Consider the following 18,819-nt stretch of genomic DNA (forward strand, 5'->3'; position numbering starts at 1 on the left):
AATAGCCATCTCTGCACCCAGACTTCATTTCCGGCTGTCAGTCAGAGCCGCTGGTGGGCTCAAGGCAGAGCTTGCCTGTGATTATGATGGACTTAGCTCTGGGGCCTGAAGGAAGGATAGAGGCCAGGGTCCAGGCCTCTGCTCAGCATTGGTGTGTGTATGTGGGGGGGGGGGGGGTGAGGAGTGAGCTAAGACACAGCCCTCTCTGGGTCTTGGTTTTCCTATCTATGCAGCATGGGGTTTCTTGGTTCCCAATTGCAGTGGCCGCTGCCCGTTGGTTGGCTGGCACTGCCAGGGGTCCTTGAGCATGAGGGATAGCCTAGCACACCAGAGGATGTCCCAACAGTGGTGCTAGTGGTGCCCCATTAAGAGATACCAAGAAGGGCCCTACAGGGCTGGCCCTGTGTGGGGAAGAGGTCATGAGTGTGTGCTGGGCAGTCACAGGCTGCAAAGTCCTTCCAAGGTCTCTGCCTCTCACTCCTCATGGGTGGGGAAGTAGAGGCCCATTCAGAGTGACTTACCCAGAATCATACAGCTTGCGGGTGGCAGAACTGGGATTTGAACCTGAGTGCATCCAACCTTGAATTTATGCCTCTCTGGTCTCTTTCACAGTGTTGTTGTGACACTTGTGTCAGGAAAATAGATGAATGAATGCTTTCTGATTCATTAATATATGGTCTCCTCGGCCCTAGGGGCTAGGTACTTTTATTATTCCCATTCGGCAAGTGAGGAAGCTGAGGTCCAGAGAGGTTTAGACATGTGCCCCAAGTCACACAGCAATCCATTCTTCAATTGTCTCGTAAACCTGAAGATACAAAGGTATCGGGGCCTTTCCTGACCCTGGAGGAGCTGCCCACCACCTTGGTGGTCCTGCCAGCTCCCCCAAGCCACCCAGTCCCCTTCACGGGCCATCCACGTCATTGGAAACATGGAGCAAATGCTGTGACTGGGAGCTTTTGGCCTCCTGGGACCCTAGCAAGTCCAGCTTCTAGCCACTGCACACACCCAGCAGTCAGCCCCCTTTTCCTCTGCTGCTTCAAGTTTTGGAGGAGAGGGGTTGTCTTTGGAGTCAGGTGATCAGCAGCTCCGTCTGCTCTTAGGCCATCTCTCGGGGGAGATCCTCCCCGTGTCTCCCTTGGCTGAGCTCCATGTCTGAGGTCCTTGTAGAGCCTTCTCCCTACCTTACTCTACCACTATCCGTGGCTCCCATTGCCTGCAGGAGGAAAGCCAAACTCCTAATGCTGTGCTTCTGAAACATCATCCGAATTCCTTGGGACCTTGTTAAAATGCAGGTCTGGATCCAGCAGGCCTGGGCGGGGCCTGAGAGCCTGCATTGCTGGTGAACTCTGGTGACACCCATGCTGCTGGTCCTTGGACCACACTTGGAGAAGTGAGGCCTCAGTTGTTCCTTCATGACTTGGCTACATCTCCACTTCCCAGCTGGCCTCCTCACTCATCACATGGGATTGCGTTTATGGACTCTCTGCAATGGCTTCTTCCTTTCTTGACTGTTCTTTCCCATCCTTCAAAGTCAGGCTCAGAAGCACCTCCTCAGTGGAGCCGTGGCCAGAGGTACCTGCTCCTCATATGCACTTCTGGGCTCCTTTGCAAGCCCCTGAAATTCTGAGAGACCCATATCAGCGCCTTTAAGAACAGACCATGTGAACCTGGCTCCATCCTTATACCTGGGTGACCTTGGGGAAGTTACTTAACCTCTCTGTGCCAATGATTTATTTAAATCTGACTTGTTCCAAACAGACTAACCGTTGGTTCCAAACATACTCTTGGATAAAATCAAATGCAGATGTGCTTGGTGGGCTGATGGAGGCAGAGGGCAAAGGCAAGACACTGAGTTCCACCTGCCTCCTGGTGTCCTCAGTGCCTGGCACAGCAGGCACTCAGAGAAATGCTGCCTGCAAGCTCTCCCATAACCCATGGCACGACCTTTCCAGGAGCTTCTCATTTACAAAAGTAAATTCCAAAGGATCAGCGAGAGAGACAGAAACGTGGCGAGGTTTCCAACAGCCCGTCTTAATAGCTCATTTAAATGCATCTGTATGGCTAGCAAATATTTTCTTATGAGAGGAGGCAGATGTAACTCTAAAGGTTTGTGTGCCATTCAGCCCTCCTCCTTGAAGGAGCTGAAAATTCGGGGAAAAGAGAGCAAGTGTCTCTTAGAGATATTCACATGCCAAGAAGGCCGCATTCCTTCCTGCCTGGTATGGAGCCGGGACTGCTCCAAAGCAGCCCTTGGTACCCTGACGATGGTCAGGGTCTTCACTGAGAGTGCTGTCCTGACCATCGGCTGGCACTGTGGACCACATCAGGAGCTTGCCCCCTCTTCTTTGCCTGGCCCGATCCGGGTTCTCCCTCTCTGACCCACTGGACTCACCATCCCTTCCATGGCTGAGAATTTGGTGTCTCTTTTAGACCTTTGGCCTCACTGCTGGCCCTAGGGAACCTCACCTGGAACCTGGAACCTGGACCCTGTCCTCTTGGATGTGCCTGAAGTCACCCAAAGAGGAAGGCATCCATGGGAAATGAGCAACAGGGGAGCAACATGAACCTACAGATACAGGGGTACAGCAGGCCCCAAATCAGAGTTAGAGTCTGGATTGTTCTGAGGGAGCCATCAGTGTTGAGGTTGCAGGAGCTGGTATGGTGGCCCAGGAATTAAGGGCTGGATTTCGTGTTGGGCACTTCTTCTCGGGAGGGAACCCAGAAGATGTCCCTCGTCCCTAACCATTGGGCCCACTCTCCCACTCCCTGCGGGACACAGAACAAATATGAGCCTCCTTTATTCCCAGGCATCCAAGAATCTCTTGCGAGCTGAGACCTCATTTGTCTTGTTCTCTGCTGCATCTAGCTGGATGCAATGTGTAGATGTACAGATTTTTTCCATATCGCTATCACCCACCCTTCTCTGCAGCACCTATGTGGTGTCTGACCCTCATTTGTGCCAATACACGTGGGTGGGATAGAGAGCAGAAACAGCTGGAGAACTGGAGGAAGGGCCCTGGGTGTCTTTCAGGGCTGCCAGGGTCAGTCCTGAGCTGGCATAGAGGAGTCTAGGAACGTGGAGGGCTGAGACCCAGCTGGGGCTGGAGTTGTGACCAGCTGCCCTTGACCATCAAGCCCAGAGATGGGCAGGTCCTTGGCCCAGCTCACTTGGTCTTCCCAAAAAGCTGGAGGGATGCTCCATGTGGCAGGCTGCTGGACTTATCTTCCCCAAACTCCACCTCACAGAAAAGGAAACTGAGGCCTGGTGGAGGTAGTTACATCCACCTAGTATGTTAGTTGAAGGTCCCCGGGAGGCTCCAAGAACAAAAGTCTCTAACCTGAGACCCACATACATACCTTGGCATCGACCACTGACCGCACTTCATCTGATTTACATCTTTAGACTCTGTTGGAATTGACTCTACTTAAAAAAAAGTTTGTAAGGCACTATTACCCTTCTCTGTATGGAAAAACTGAGGCCTAGGATGGGCAATCACTTGCCAGAGTCCCAGGGCAAGTTAGAGGCTGAACCAGACCTAAGATCTATCTGCCTGGGGGCCCTAGGAGAGGCCTAGGTATGCCATTTTCAAAGTTCCCCTTCCCAGGCTGTGGGTGTGGGGATGCTGAACCCCATCCAGAAGTCAGACATGACAACAGCCGTGTCCCCTTTAAGTAGAGAGCCTCCTGTAGCAGTGGGCGGACTCCGTGCCCAGCCAGTGGGAGCTGTGAGCTTCCCTCCCACAGCCCCTCCCTGGGGAGAGTGAGGGAGGGGCCAAGCAGCGTGGTTCCTGAGGGATCTGGTGGTCAGCAGGGAGACAATAGCAGACATGCTGTGTGGGCTCAGCCGGGAGACCCCTGGAGAGGCCGGTAAGTCATGGGAGACCTGTAGGCAGAGTGATGGGGCTGAACCCTCTGATCCCTCTGGAACTGCTGCCCCAAGGAGGGACTGGGATGGTTAAGACCGGGACTGCCACTCCCATGAGACCCAAGGCTTGGAGGGAGTGCAGGGGGTGGGACACCTGGCCAGGGTGGGCAGGTGACAAGGCTGTCTGTTTGACCCTGGCCGCTGTCTTGCAGCTGGGGGCTGAGTCCTCTGGGCTGTCCTGAGCATCAGGGGCAGCAGGCTCTGGAGTTCCAGAAGTCAGTGCTCAGCCCCTCAGAGGTACCTCAGGTAGGGCATTCACCTCCACATAAGCTGCTGGGAGTGACTCCCTACCTAGAGGTATGAGAGCAAAGGAGAGGTCAGGTGATTTGGAGGGAGCTCCTGGACCTTGAGGCGGGAGGCAGAGACCCTGCCTAAGAGTCCGGTTGGTGAATTCTTGGGATCTGGTAGGTGAGTCCTAGGGCTTTAGAAATTCATTGGCACCAGGTCACATAGCTGCCACATTCCTGCGTGTGCCTAGGGCTGAGCCGCCGGGAGGGGTTCTAGGGCACATGTAATTGCTGCATCCTTCATCTGTCCATCTGTCTCTCCAACCTCAGTCTGCTGGGCGGTGCCTTTCTTGCCCCCTACCCACAACAGGAAGCTTGTCAGGAGGCAGGACCAGGTCATCCTCCACTCAGTGCTCCGGGACCGCCCCTGTCAATCCCTTCCCACATGTGACACTCTCCTGATTTTACCTCGTCACAACTCCAAAGGCAGGGACTGTGATCCCAGTGGACAGATAAGGAAATGGGCCCAGAAAGGGGCGGTGGTCCACCCAAGTCCCCACAGCTACGATGAAGTAGCCGAGCCAGGATCGGTACCCACGTGATTTTACAGCAGCGTTCCCTCCGCCCTGCTTCCGAGGGCCCAGTGAACTTAGGCTGCCACCTCCCCACCCACGGCAAGGGCCAGAGGCGGGGTTACCCCCTGGCCCCCAGATAATAATAATGTGAACAAAGTGGCTGACAGCTATTGAGATCTTACTCTGTGCCAGTCTGCGCATTTTCTCATTTAATCCTCACAGCAAAACTGTGAGCTCAGGACTATTATTCTCCCCATTTTACAGTTAGGGAAACTGAGGCATAGAGGTGTTAAGTAACATGTCCAAGGCTACACATCTGGAAATGGCAAAGCTGGAATTTGACCCCATGTAGTCTGCCCCCACCCTGTCCTGGTGACTGCACTATAAATGGAGGCACTGTCTTTCTGGCTTGGGCATATGTGTCTTTTTGACCTAAGGCCCAGGTGAGTGGGGTCACCTCATCCTGCAGTGCTCAGAACCACAAAGGCAGTGCTGCCCCAGAGATCTCACCTGGGATACTGCCAGAGAGGTATCATTCCCCTCTTCATGGGCCTCTGCCCAGTCTCCTCCCTGGCCTCCTGGCCTCTACTTCCTTTCCCTGTGCTGCCTTGGGAGGGAGCTTTCTAAAACTCAAATCTGATCACAGCGCCTCATCTTGGCATTCATGATCTCCCTGGCTTTTTCTCTCTCTGATGACTTACGTGACCTTTACCCTCACCACTGCAGCCCCCACCCAGATTCCTCCCCAGATCACAGAACCTCATGATCACACCCACCTCAGTTGGTGTCAGAGCTGAGGCTCTTTTTCAGGAAAATCCAAAGATAGAGCTTTAGGCACAGCAGGATCCAGGTGCTCAGTTAACATCTTTAGGACTCTAGGTCTCTGCTTCTCTTTAGAGGAGTATAATTTCCAGGCATACTGTCTCTTCTTGAGGTACCCAGAGGGGCCCTAGTACTTTCAAGCCTAAGGTCAACCAGCCCAGTTCTCTCTAAGGAAGGACTGTTTCCAACAGTTTCAGCAAATGTCCCAGGGCTTACTCTTGTCTGCCCAGCTTGGATCACATGACCATTCCTGACCAATCACTGGGTCTTTGGCCAGATCTAGTCACATGGCCTCCCCTGGAGCAGGGGGACAAAGACAGCAAACAGGTGGCTACCCCATGCACCCTCCACATTTTGCAGAGAAGGCTGAGGCACTGAGAAGTCAGGCCACGGGCAGTGATCCTCAGTGAGTGCCAAGCTTGGGGCTGGGTCTGTGGGACGCGCTCTGTCCCTGAAGGACTCCTGCCTGCACGAGTTCTTTCTCAGACCCGTACCCTGGCCATGTCCCGTCTTGCTCCTGGGAGCCTTGTTAACCTCCCTGCCACTAATCCTGCACACTTGCAGGAAAAGGTGTGACCGGGCTGGGGCACACAGCAGGCTTGAACGCAGATTTTGGCAGGGAGTGTTGTGTGTGTTGTAAGTGTGTCCCCCACTCTCATTCCCCCCCACAGTGTTCACTCTTTTCTCACTCCCAGCCACAAAAGTGGTCGTTGTTCCCAAGGCCTGCTAGGCCTGAGTGAGCACTTGCCATCTAGCCAGGGCTGGGAAGGCTTGGGCAGTGTGTGTGTGTGTGTGTGTGTGTGTGTGTGTGTGTGTGTGTGTGTGTGTGTAGGGGGTATGGAGTCCCTTTGCTGTGTCCTGGGGTTCTCCCTTCTCTAAGGGAACTCTCACCAAACCACCTGGATGCTTGGGCAGACCAGACCACCTGCTCCACGGGTTGGGCTATAGCCATGGGGGAACTCCAGACCCCATACCGTGGAGGTTACGGCCTGGAGCCAGGGAGGCCTGGGTCTGCATCCTGGCTCTCCCTCTTCCCAAATCTATAGCCATGAGCAACTCACTTCACCTCTTTGATTTCCATTCTCCTAATCTGTGAGAATCGAATTCAGAATTATTTACTGAGCACTTACCATGTGCCAGGCTCTCTGTTCTGGACACAGAAGTGAACAGGCAGACAACTCAGCTCCCTGGGAGTTGATATCCTAGTGGGGCAGAGGCAGATAGTAAATAAAATCACAAAGTTTAAAAAAAAAGATGAGGTCTATTAGATGGTGTTTCATGCTATAAAGAAAAATGAAGCAGGGAAGGAAGGTGATGGAAGGTGTTGACGGTGTGGTGGGTCCAAGTTTAAACAGGCTGATGGAGGAAGACATCCCTGAGAAGGCGACACTTCCACAAGTTTCTGAAGGAGATGAGGCATGGAGTTTGGTGGATATCTGGGGAAGAACCTTCTGGGCAGAGGGAACTGTGCACTGGAATGGAGCTGGTGAAGGGGAGAGTATTAGAAGGTGAGGTCAGGAAGGCTGAGGGACTTAACCATAGTTTTGCTTTTACTCTCAGCCAGGTGAATTGAGTCTTTTCATTGCTCCACATAACCACTATTAGGAAATAAAATGGTTCCATGGTAACCCAGTTTTGAGGTCGCACTCCCTGATAGGACCAGTTTCAGAGCACAGACCCAGAAGACACAAAGCCAAGGCCTGACTTGAGCCTGCACCCCATTCCACATGATGTTGGGGCCACTATGGCCCCATGGAGGGCCATGTCAGCCCAAGCGTGGCTCCAGGCCCGGTGCCAGGGACCCCACGCACCTTGTAGAAGGGGGATTGCCAGGCTGGCAATCTCTCTGGGGCATACCCACGGCTCCTGATAGGCCTGATGTGCCCAGCCTATGGATGCGTGAGCCCTGATGCAGGGCCTCCTGGAGGCTGACACTGCCTTCCTGGGTTCCCCTCCTTTGGGGTCCATTGCCCTCTTGTGAGAAGGAGAGAACAGAGCCAAGGGTTAAGGATGTGGTCTGTTGGGGGGCCAGAAAAGCCTGGATTCCAGTCATTCCTCTGCAGCTCACCAGCTTAGTGACCTCTCTGGGCCTTGGTCTCCTCATCTGTAAAACAAGGATCATCAGTGGACCTTCCTCCCATTGCTCCTGAGAGAGTTAAACTCTTCAGTGCGTGTATAGTGCTTACAGCATGCCTGGCACAGGGAAGGGCCCCACACCCAGTGCTCCCTTTCCTTGTTCTTTTTCTTTTGCAATTCTTGGCACCGAGTGAATCAGGCATCTACTTTTTAAATCTATTGATATATTTCTTCTTGTTTCCCTTTAAAACATGCACTGAACAGCATGCCAAGTTGACTTTTCCATGCTTCCCTCCCCAGGGGAGGTTTGTCAGCGGTGAGAATTGGGGCTGTCATTCCGAGGTCAGCCCGGAACTGACTTCGATGCATCACCATCCAGCTGTCTGCCCTAGTCCAGCCCATGATGGCCAGAGGGGCATTATTTGGTGAGGCATGCCCAAAAGAGCTGAGGCTGGGCCACAGGCCTTATCCCTGAGAACACAGGCCTGTCATGGGGTAGGAGGAGACAGGAGAAATGACTTTTCCCAGATCCCTTAGCCAGTAGCCAGCAGAGTTCAAATCAGAAGCTGAAGCTGGCCTAAATTCAAAGTCCATCCTTCCTTTTCGACTGAACCAGTAATGCCTTCTGAGGTGAGGCCAACCAAGCCAGGACTGGCCAATCACTTGGTGGACTGCTGAGGCTGGTTTCTCTGGAGAGCTGACAATGGGCTACCATATACAATTGTGATGGTTGGACCCAGGGGCGAGAGGGGGCCCCCTTCTCCCAGTTGGCACACAGGAGTGGCGAGTGGGAGGGTGATCGGCCCTGTTGGTGGCCCTCTGTCAGGCAGCCACTTCCTGTTCTTCCCAAAGTGAGTCTCTGGGCATTCATTTTCTCAGCCCCCGCCCCCCCCCCCCCACATGCCGAATGCGCCCTCCTGAAACCCACAGAACCAGGCTTCAGTCAAGGCTGAGTCTACAGCCCTGCCCAGCACCCCTTTAACCTCCCCACTCCTGTACCCATTTCCTGCTTGGGCGGGATCCTGGCAAAGGCAGCCTAGGCAGGGGCTGACTTCCTTTCCCCTTTGTCAAAGCTCAATAACTCCCTGGGGCCCCAGAGTGATGGAGATAATGAAAGCAAATTAGCAACGCTTTAAAGAGAAATGAAATAAAAAACCCACCCACCCACCCTGGGCTCAGCGTGGGGCTGGGGACCAGGTGTACATGTGCTGGATACAGCATCTCTCCCTCCTGCTCCCCCACTCACCCAGCCTGCATTTGCTGGGACGGCTGGCATCGCTGGCATCACTGCGGAAATGAATTTCCCTCTGAAGCGAGTCCTTACAGGATGGATTGACTGAAGGCAAAAGCTCATAATTGCCCATTGCTGGGAGGAGGAGACAGGAAAAAAGAAACATGCGGATAAAAATATCTCTGTTTTTTATGCATGTTTCCAGCTGAAAATTGGTGGGAAAGATGTTTTTGAAAAGCCTTCATCTCTAAGCATATAATTACCAGGTCCCAGAACAAAAAAGAGGGAGAGCTTGGGAGAGAGTGAGCATTTTCTCTGAGGGAGGGAGATTGAGGCCTGAACTGCCATGGGGCTCTCTATAAATAAAATAAGTCCCTCAGATTCTCAAACCTGGGCTGGCTGAAGTCAGCAACAGAGGGATAAACTCCTATTTTACAGGTAGAGAAATAGACTTAAGTCACATAGCCAATGGTAATTCTAGCCCCGCTTTGGTTCTTGATTTAAATGCTGCCTCAGTTTCCCACAAACACACACACCCAAGGATGCTCTTGACAGTGGGATGCTGTGTCCCCTCTGAACAGGCATCAGCGAACATTGAAGCTTTCCTTATGGATGACTTTCTGAATATAGCAGTGGGTCTTAGATATCCAGAAGTTTTGTATCCTGCAAGTCACCTATTCAGAGCGGCCTAGATGACTTCCAAGAAAAGTCTTCAAGGTCACACCCTAAAATGCACAAGCCTTCCCTAGAAACGAGTCTCTCAAGTCCTCACTTATTGCCCATTGACTCTTGGTTTGCACAGTTGTATGAATCCTGCTTTGCAGCAGACAGTCAGGCCCACCTGACAGCTAGGAAAAGAGATGGCCCAAAGCCTGAGTCCAAAGCCAGCAAAAAAATTATAGAAGGTTGAGACCACTCAGTGCTAAGAAAAGCACACCCATGCATCTCAGCTATCCCAAAGGTGTCACTGAAGCCCAATTCAGCACTGAGTAGTTCTCCAGAGCAAGATCTAAATATTGGGATGGGGAGGGGTTAGGGAGGACAAACTTGGAGGATTCCACAGAGACAGCCCAGGAAATGGGTCCTCGCTTTCGGCAGCCAACATCCTACGTCCTTTGCTTCAGAATCCTGCATTTGGAGATCCTATTTTTCCAATATTTTGTTTTTAAGATCAGGGCTCAAAACTCCACCTTGAACCCACTGTTGTTACACTCCACTCTTTGGGATCCTACAGCTCTGAATAGGGCCAACTGATCCTCAGCCTCCTCCTCCTTTCCTTAAGAGATAATCACCCCCTCTCTCATCCTCAGACTCATAAACCTGGAACCAGCAAACTTATCTCTGGCCTTCTTAGGGCAGCCCAAGAGAGAAGGACTGTTCAGTGACAGAATCTAATTTTCACAGTATAAGACAGATTTTAATTCCAGAATTGCCCACATTAAATACCTGACAAGTTCGCTGTCACACAGTTGATAGAACCCAGTCTTTTTAATTTTATTAGCTTAAGAACATCTTGTTGATTCTAAACGAAGTGTGAATTAGAGAACCATAATGGAAGTGTTATACTTAATGAGGTGTTGCCTAAATTGTTGGTGGCTGATGTGAATAGGAGCCTGGGGAAAAGGGATGAGCAGAGCTGCTAGGGGCCCAACTCCGGGGGCCCTAGAAATGATTCTGGGTTTAAGTGCTTTTGGATTTATTTATCACCTTCTGGCAGGCAAAGGGAACCTAGCCCTGGTCTAATAGAGTGGAGTGATGGGGGAGTGGGGATGGTTTCCAAGTGGTTAGAGCTGCAGGTGATGAGGTGCTTAAGCTTCCTTAGACCTAGGCGAAGCCCTGCCCTGACTCAGCCTAAGCCCCAACCTTGACTTTAGAGCAGTAATTCTCAATGGAGGGCAATATTGCTCCCCTAGGAGGCATTTGGCAATATTTTGAGTCATTTCGGGGTGTCATGACTGGGGTGGGGTGCTACTGGTGTCTGGTGGTTAGAGAGCAGGAATATTGCTAAGTAGCCTATAATGCAGAAGAAAGCCCCCCACCACATGGAATTATCCAGCAAAAATTTCAATAGTGCTAAGCCTGAGAATATGCCATAGACTGAACCCTGTTCCTGGTTCTGACTGAGCCCCTACCCTGGCCCAGGCTGGGTCCTGATCTTGAGCTAGATTGATCCTATCCCTTGCCAAAACCTCATTTGATGCTCCCGCTCACCAAAGGACCTGGCTAGGATGGAATAAGTGGCTTCAACCCTCTGCCAGGGTGGATTCCTCTCAGCCATTCTTTCTCACACCTCCTCTGAACAATAAGGAGGGCAGATGGGTCCCGTGAGTTAGGTCTTGCTATGACCTAGAGGCTGGAAGGTGGAGGGCGGGAGAGGAGTGGCCTTCCCATAGCTGATGAATGGCTGAGCTAGGATCTGCTCTCAAGCCTGGCTGAGCCCTGAGCCCAAGATCTTAATACTAGGCCAAGCTGGAGCCACAGGGGTGGGAACAGCAGGAAGACTATTCTTCAAGGGCAGGCAGGGAGGGCAGGGGATGTGCAGGCTCAGGTGAGGCCTGAGGAAGCAGCAGAAGCCCATGGTGTATACCTGGTTCCTGGGAGGGGCACCCTTCTGAGGCGGCACGGAAGAACCCTCCAGCTTGATGGTTTGTCAGTTGTCCTTGCCCATCTCAGTTCAGTGCTGAGAAAGGAATTGGGGAAGGGATCTGAAAAATTAAGCTGGTCAAGGGAGCCTGGAACACGAGGTGGTGTGGGCAAAGGGGCCCGTGGTCTAGTTCTGGCTCTTCGCAGAGGCTGTCTTGGCCAAGACTTTGCTGCTTTGAGCCTCAGTTTCCTCATCTGTCGAGTGGGCATGATGGTAGCATCTACTTCCTCCCAGGGTCACTGTGACAAGTGAAGGAGATAGGAGATAGTGTGGGTAGTGTGCACAGGGCATGGCTGGTGCACAGCATGTGAGTCCTTCCCCTCTCCTGTCAGAACATAGAGAATCCAGAACACACACAAATGTGTAAAACAAGGGGATGCTGGGCTCTGGCATTATCACAGAGCAAGTAGCCTGGAACTCCTAGCTTCGATCTGCTTTGAGATGTGCGGGAAGTGTAGAGGAAGAGGTAGAGAGGAGATGCTGATGGTCTGTATAACCACTTCGGTCAGCTTTGTACTGGAGGTCTGGCCAGTGCTATAAGGCGAGTAAAAGAAATAAAGAGTATAAAGTTTAGAAGGTAAAAAATAAAGCTGTCATTATTTACAGGTGACAGAAAATCCAAAAGTATCTACAGATAAACTGTTAGAATTAATTTGTGCATTCATTTTAAAGGTCAGAATATGAAATCAATTGTATTATTACATATTAGCAATAAATAATTAGAAAATGAAATTTGAAAAAAACAATTGCATTTATGATAGCATTAAAACACTGCAGATATCTCGGAATGCATTTAATGAGAAAGGTGCAAGACCTTTACCCATGAAAGTGCACAATATTCTTGGGAAAAATTAAATAAGACAAAAATAAATGGAGGAATGTACTATGTTTATTGATCGGAAGACTCAAGGTGGTAAAGATGTTCATTTTCCACAAACTGATCTACAAATCCAATGCATTTGCAATCAAAAAATGAAAAGGAAATGAAAACCAGCAGGGCGAGGGTACACCGATGCTAAGGCTTCCCTATCGGGGTGGCGGCAAGAGTGGGAGTGTTTGCTGGTCTAGTAACCAAGGTCCTGGGTTTCAGTAGCTTAGAGATACGGGAGAGGCTACCTGCTGCCTGCCCTGGTTAGAACTGACACCCCAGCATAAAGCCAAGGCTTTTAAAAAGATGTACCCTCAGTGAAATAGGGAACTTGGAAAATATCTACCCATCTACCAGGAAGATAAAACAAAAGCTTCTCTCTCTCAGCTAGGTTTCCTTTGAGAATCATGTTCCAAAGTGTGCCCCTTATTTCTGTTGAAGGTTATAATTTACACTATCCCTATGGTTCTAGAATCTTGGTGCACAGAGCTTAATGTAAACATTGGTGTCAGGATAATGATGCCTTGGCAGGCACCCAGCGGAAGAAATTACATATTCTCTCTTAGGCATTGGAGGGACCTACCCTCAACCAGGCTGAATAAGATTCCCACAGATAAAACCCCACAAAGATGAGCTCACAATCCAACAATTACCAAATACACAAGAAGCAATCCACCATGAGGGAGCATCATCACACAACCCAGACAGCAGAAATACCTCTCAAGAGTTTGAGAAAATAATAAATAGACTAAGATGAATGTCGAAAAGATTTAAAATTATTAGAGACACATAAGGAATAATAGAAAAAGAAAGAACAAGGAGATAAGCAAAAGAACAAAACGGAGCTTTCAAAACCCCCAAAATGTACTTCTTAAAATTAAAAACTCATTGTAATTGGGAAAATTTGAATATAGAGTGACTATTAAATTAATAAATAAGGAATTATTTTAATTTTGTAAGGTGTGATACTATTTTTGCTAAGTAAGAAATATGTTCTTATTTTTCAGTGCATACTGGAATATTTAGAGGTGTAATTTCATTATGTCTAGGGTTTGTTTAAAATATTTCAGCAAAGATAAAGGTAAATGTAGTAAACACTACAGAGTGTTAATAATTGTTAAAACTAGGTGTTGGGTAAATACAATTCATTATTACCGGTGGCTCTCAAACCTCAGTGTGACACAGAATCACCTAGTGGGCTTTTCAAAACAAAAATTATTACATCTGACAAAGGATTTGTATCCAGAATATATAAAAATTTAATAACATTTAATAAAATTTAAAATGGGCAAAAGATTTGGACAGACACTTCACCAAAGAATATATATATGAATGGCAAATAAAGAAACGTGTTCAACATCATTTGTCATTCAGCAAGTGTGAATTAAAACCACATTAAGATACCTCTACCCATCTATCAGAATGACTAAAATTAAAAAAATAAAATCCTAGCTGACATTGCCAAGTGCTAGCGAGAATGTGAAGCTACTGGAACCCTCTCACATCACTGGTGGGCATGCAAAATAGAGCAGCCACTTCGAAACAGAGTTTGGCAGTTTCTTACAAAATTAACCTCATCCTTACCATGTGACCCAAAGTCTCATTCCTGGGTATTAACCCAAGTGGAATGGAAACACATCCAAACAAAGCCTGTATGCAAACATTTATTATGGCTTCATTTAAAATCACCCCAAACTGGAAACAATGGAAATGTCTTTCAATGGGTGAACGGCTAAACAAACTGGTATATCCACGCAATAGGACATCATTTGATGATGAAAAGAAACAGACTGTTGATGCACTTAACAACATGCATGAGTATCAAAAGATTATGCTAAATGAAAGAAGCTAGACTCCAAAGACGACATATCACATGAATGCATTTATATGACATCCTAGGGAAGGCAAAATAAAGAGAAATAAAGAATAGGAAATGTGATTGGTGGGTGATATGGAGAGAAAACAGATCAGGGCTTATCAGGGCTGAGAGTGGGGGAGGGATTAGATAGGGGAGCAAGGGAGAATTTGGGGGGGGGCAATGGAAATATTCTAAAACTTGATCACAGTGGCAGTTACACATTTCCCCAAACAAAGAAATACACACCAGAAAGAATTGATTTTAATGTATATAAATTTTTAAAAGAGGAGAAAAATATGAGATTAATATACTAACATGCACACATACAGATTGTTAAACTTTGCCCCCAAAGTTTTTGACTTAGTCAGTCCTGGGTGGAGCCCAAGAGTTTACATTTCTAACAAGTTCCCAGGTGATGCAAGTACTGTTAGTCTGGAGACCGAATTTGAGAACCTCTGCCTTATATGATTCTAGTACTTTCTTGATATTTGAAATGTATGCAAAAATTTCATAATACGTTAAAAAACCAAAATGATAGATTTCATTGGAGATTAGACACATCCTAGAGAAATAAAGAATAGGAAATGTGATTGGTCATGGGGGATAAAGTGGAAAATCCCAAAGTACATCTATTAATCACTTTAAAAGACATGAAGGAAACAATACTTGAAGAAATAATGGGAGACCCTTTTCTAGAATTAAAGCTAAAGGCGACAGGCTTACCTTGGGCTGCCTAGGATATGGCTAGTACACTATAAAGTACAGTTCTCATGAAGAAGCGTTACTCACGTCCACTCAAGATGGAGCTTGCTCATGGTCAGTACTGTCTCACATGTGCTCTGACTTGTGCAAGTGAGAAGAGTTCCCTGTCCAAGCAGGTGTGCAAGCACAGCCCCTGGTGGTGGGGTTAGTCAGTGCAGGTTCTAATCCAAATTGCCTGACTTCTCAGCTCTGTGCCCGTGGACATGAGTTGTCCCTCTCTGGGCCTCAACTTCCTTATTTGTACAGTGGAATAATGTCATTCATGATAATACTATCACCCGTGGGGCTATGGAGATGGTCAAACACAGAACGCCTATGAGGTTTCCAGGATTTAGTGAGTATTCAGCCCAAGAGCAGAGACGGAGTCTCCCTTGGGAGAAGCCACAAAGATCCTCCAGCAGACTCAGGCGAAGATGATAGCAGGAAGGAATCCCTCTTACATGCCACCTCCATGAAGCGGAAGTTTCCCAAAGCAGAAGGGGTTCGCCTGAATGGAGATGGAAATGACACTCGGAGACTTTTCTCTTCCTCTCTTGCCCGCAGACGATGGACCTTACTCCAAAGGAGGCAAGGATGCAGGAGGAGCCGACGTGGCCCTGGCATGCCGCAGACAGAGCATTCCGGGTAACGAACCCCCTCTCCTTCCTTTTTCTCTATCCTGGGGGCACAGAGAGCTCTGGGTGGGGTTCAGACAGCTCTTCTGCTAACTTGCTCTGTGACTTTAGGCCAACCGCTTAACCTCTCTGATTCTCCTCTGTATAATGCAACCAAAGTGCCCTGATTACCAAGTGTTAGCCTCACTTGTCTTGGAGCTGAGGGCCCAGAATTGCCCCAATGTGCCCCCTCATCCCCAATCTGTTGGCAGAGGAGTTCCGAGGGGTCACCGTGGTGGAGCTGATCAAGAAAGAAGGCAGCACGCTGGGCCTTACCATCTCAGGTGGCACTGACAAAGATGGGAAGCCCAGAGTCTCCAATCTGAGGCCTGGGGGGCTTGCGGCCAGGTGAGAAGTGGGCTTGGTGGGGGCGGCAGGAACGGGGCCAGGGGCCGGTAGAAAATGTACTCAGGCTTTAGGCGAAGCAACCAGGCAGCTGTTTCCAGGAGCACCTGATAGCTTGGTGTATACAGAAGGAAGGCCGCCAGTGGGGGCTATCATTCTAGGCCCTGGCTTCTTCTCTGTCCCTTGAAACCTGGGCCTAACTTGGCCACAGTGCTCTCATCTTGCCAGGCCCTCCGGGCCTTTGCCTATGCAGTTTCCTCTGCCTGGAAGTCCCATTCCCCATGACATCCTCCTGGCAGACTCCTATCCATCCCTCCATACTGCTTCTGGGAAGCCCGCCAACCCCAGGCTGGAGCAGCTGCTCTGCTCACACAGACCTGCACACCATTTCTGCACATGTTGCTCTGGATTCACCTATCGTCTTACCTCTGTGGCTCCCTTGGACCACAAGTTCCATGAAACCTGGGAGTTAGCCTCTCTGGGCCTGCATGGGTCCGGCACTGCTAAATGTCCAGCTGAACAGAACAAAAGATTAGCAGTGAAAATCCACAGAGGCAAAGACCTGGCCACTCTGCAAGCTCCTTTGGGGCTGGTTAGAGTTATGAGGGTGACACCTCAGCTGGAGGAAAAGCAGGCAGACCAGCGTCAATGGGGAATGCCAGGCCTGGGTGTTAGACAGGTCTGGGTTAAAACCCGCACTCTCCTACTTACTCACCGCGCGACCCTGGACATGGTATGACCTCTGAGCTTAAATTCCCCATCTGTAAAATGAGAATCCAGAGATCATAAGGATTCAAGGCGAGGAATGGAAATGGGGGGTCAGGGTGGTGGACATGAATGCTGGCTCCTGTCACCACGTGTGTGCTCTGGCCTCCTCGTTCCCAGGAGTGACCTGCTGAATGTGGGTGACTATATTCGGTCAGTGAATGGTATCCACTTGACCAGACTTCGCCATGATGAGATCATCACCCTGCTCAAGAATGTGGGCGAACGTGTGGTGCTGGAGGTGGAGTATGAGCTGCCCCCGCCCGGTGGGTGCCCTTGGACAAGGAACTTTATCCACTACCTTGGCTGTGGGTGTACACAGCTCCCTCCCCACCAGGGCGTGGGTGGTGGGGATCATGCCAGATGAGGGAGGTGGGATCTGGAGACTGGCAACAAACATCCACGTCTCCCCTAGGGCCTTTGTCTACGACTACAGTATGCTGTCACCAGGAGGTGGCAGGGCCCTGTTTATAACCCATTATCATTTTGCATATTTAGTTTCCAGATGTTTTTTCTTTAAGGGGGAAAGTCTGGGGAACACCGGCTGAATAAATTGCTCCCTGCCCTACCACTGTCCCTACCCTACCATCCTGCACTGAGTACGGTGGCCTAGGGTTTAGCCTAGCTGTGAATTTTTAAAGTTGTTCAAAGTCTTGAAATTGGGTAATTGTCTAGAATTCAACCCTGACCTGAGCTTGCCAGCTATGGGTTCAAGCCTGAGTTCCATCATCGTTTCTGTGTGACCTTGGGCAGGCCCTTTCCTCTCTCTAAGTGGTGGATTAAGTGCATATCAGGGGAAAGGGTCCCTCTAAGCCTCATTTGTCCTACCTGTGAAGTGGGAAAGAGTTTACTGTCCCTATAATCTCTGTGACTTGTTACCCAACTCTCTTGAAATGAGCTTTGGGGATGTCTGCCGGCTGAGCGATGTGACTGAGAGACTCAAAGGAGTCCTTCATTTCTCTCTAGCCCCTGAGAACAACCCAGGGACCATTTCAAAGACAGTGGATGTCTCCCTCTACAAGGAGGGCAATAGCTTTGGCTTTGTCCTCAGAGGTCAGTATAAGTGTTGCCCTTGGTTCAGGGGCGGGGAAGGTGGCTAATTCTAATGGTGTGTGTGTTCTGTTTTGCTTTAATAAATGCATTTTACATATGTATATAAATCTATATATGAATCTTATATAGCATATATATATATGCTATATATGTGGGTGTGTGTACATATATACACACATACACATGCATATTTCTTCTGACTTTAAAGAACCCAGGACTATTAAGTCAAGTGTTAAAAATGGAAAATTGCCAAGCCATGAAGTGTGCATGATTGAGGGGAGTGAGAGGTAAAAGTTGTGCCAGAAAATGATGGCGAAAGCTGCTACTGAAATGGAGAACGAAGTTTAGAACTAACAACCAGGGCAAAAAAAGAAGTAGAATGAGATCAAGGAAAGGGAGCAAACCATTTAACAGGGAGTGGACTTTAGTCATTTTCCCAACTTTTTGCCCCAGCTCTGGGTAGGGAGGGGTGAATTTACAGTTAGTATCTCGTATGAGGGCCTGTGACAAGCAAGGACAAAGTCCTCAAATAGATTTAATTAAGGGAGCCTGCTTAGGTGCTGGGTCAGGGCCTCAGGGCATCAGGGAAAGAGTGAGTAGATGATTTTCTGCCTCTTGTTGAACTCTGTCCAGGAGGTGCCCATGAAGATGGCCATAAGTGCCGCCCACTTGTCCTGACCTACGTGCGGCCTGGGGGCCCTGCCGACAGGTGAGCCTGAGCCAGAGGAAACATTATGGGCTCGCACGGCACTGAAGCACCCCAACTCCTTGTGAAGAAGGCAGAGTGGGGCCATCGCCTATATTCTCCAGATGAGCAAATTGAGGTCCAGTGAGGGAACACCACTGGAGTTATTGGTGGAGGCAGAACTAAAGCCCAACGAGAAAGACCCCAAGTTCTTTCATTCCAACACCCTCCAGAGGGGCGGGGGGAGAGCAAGCCTTGGTGTCGTGTTGCTCTTCCCTTCCCTAGCCTTTGCTTTCCCCTTCTGTGGAATGGGTCCAATGCTGCAGCCTC

At 49.5% G+C, this 18,819-nt stretch overlaps 1 protein-coding gene and 1 long non-coding RNA gene across 4 annotated transcripts in view; one reads left to right on the plus strand and one right to left on the minus strand.

Moving 5' to 3' along the window:
* Positions 1–18,819, plus strand: part of GRIP2 (glutamate receptor interacting protein 2) — a 53,987-nt gene that overhangs the window by 9,173 nt on the left and 25,995 nt on the right. For 2 of the 3 annotated variants that reach the window (XM_036219799.1, XM_016141858.2), the window contains exons 2-6: positions 15,532–15,612; positions 15,854–15,989; positions 16,872–17,017; positions 17,718–17,804; positions 18,438–18,513. In XM_036219799.1, coding sequence (XP_036075692.1) covers positions 15,532–15,612; positions 15,854–15,989; positions 16,872–17,017; positions 17,718–17,804; positions 18,438–18,513 — 526 coding nt within the window. Of the gene's footprint in view, positions 1–3,718; positions 3,868–15,531; positions 15,613–15,853; positions 15,990–16,871; positions 17,018–17,717; positions 17,805–18,437; positions 18,514–18,819 lie in introns of those variants that run through there. The other variant, XM_036219798.1, reaches the window with a different exon arrangement.
* Positions 673–5,903, minus strand: LOC107509402. Its single transcript, XR_001596534.2, has 2 exons — positions 5,504–5,903; positions 673–1,623 (listed from the first exon to the last, which is right to left on the minus strand). It is a non-coding gene; the product is annotated as an uncharacterized LOC107509402 (long non-coding RNA).

The sequence above is a fragment of the Rousettus aegyptiacus genome, unplaced genomic scaffold (assembly GCF_014176215.1).
Source record: "Rousettus aegyptiacus isolate mRouAeg1 unplaced genomic scaffold, mRouAeg1.p scaffold_m13_p_4, whole genome shotgun sequence".
Lineage (NCBI taxonomy): Eukaryota > Metazoa > Chordata > Mammalia > Chiroptera > Pteropodidae > Rousettus > Rousettus aegyptiacus.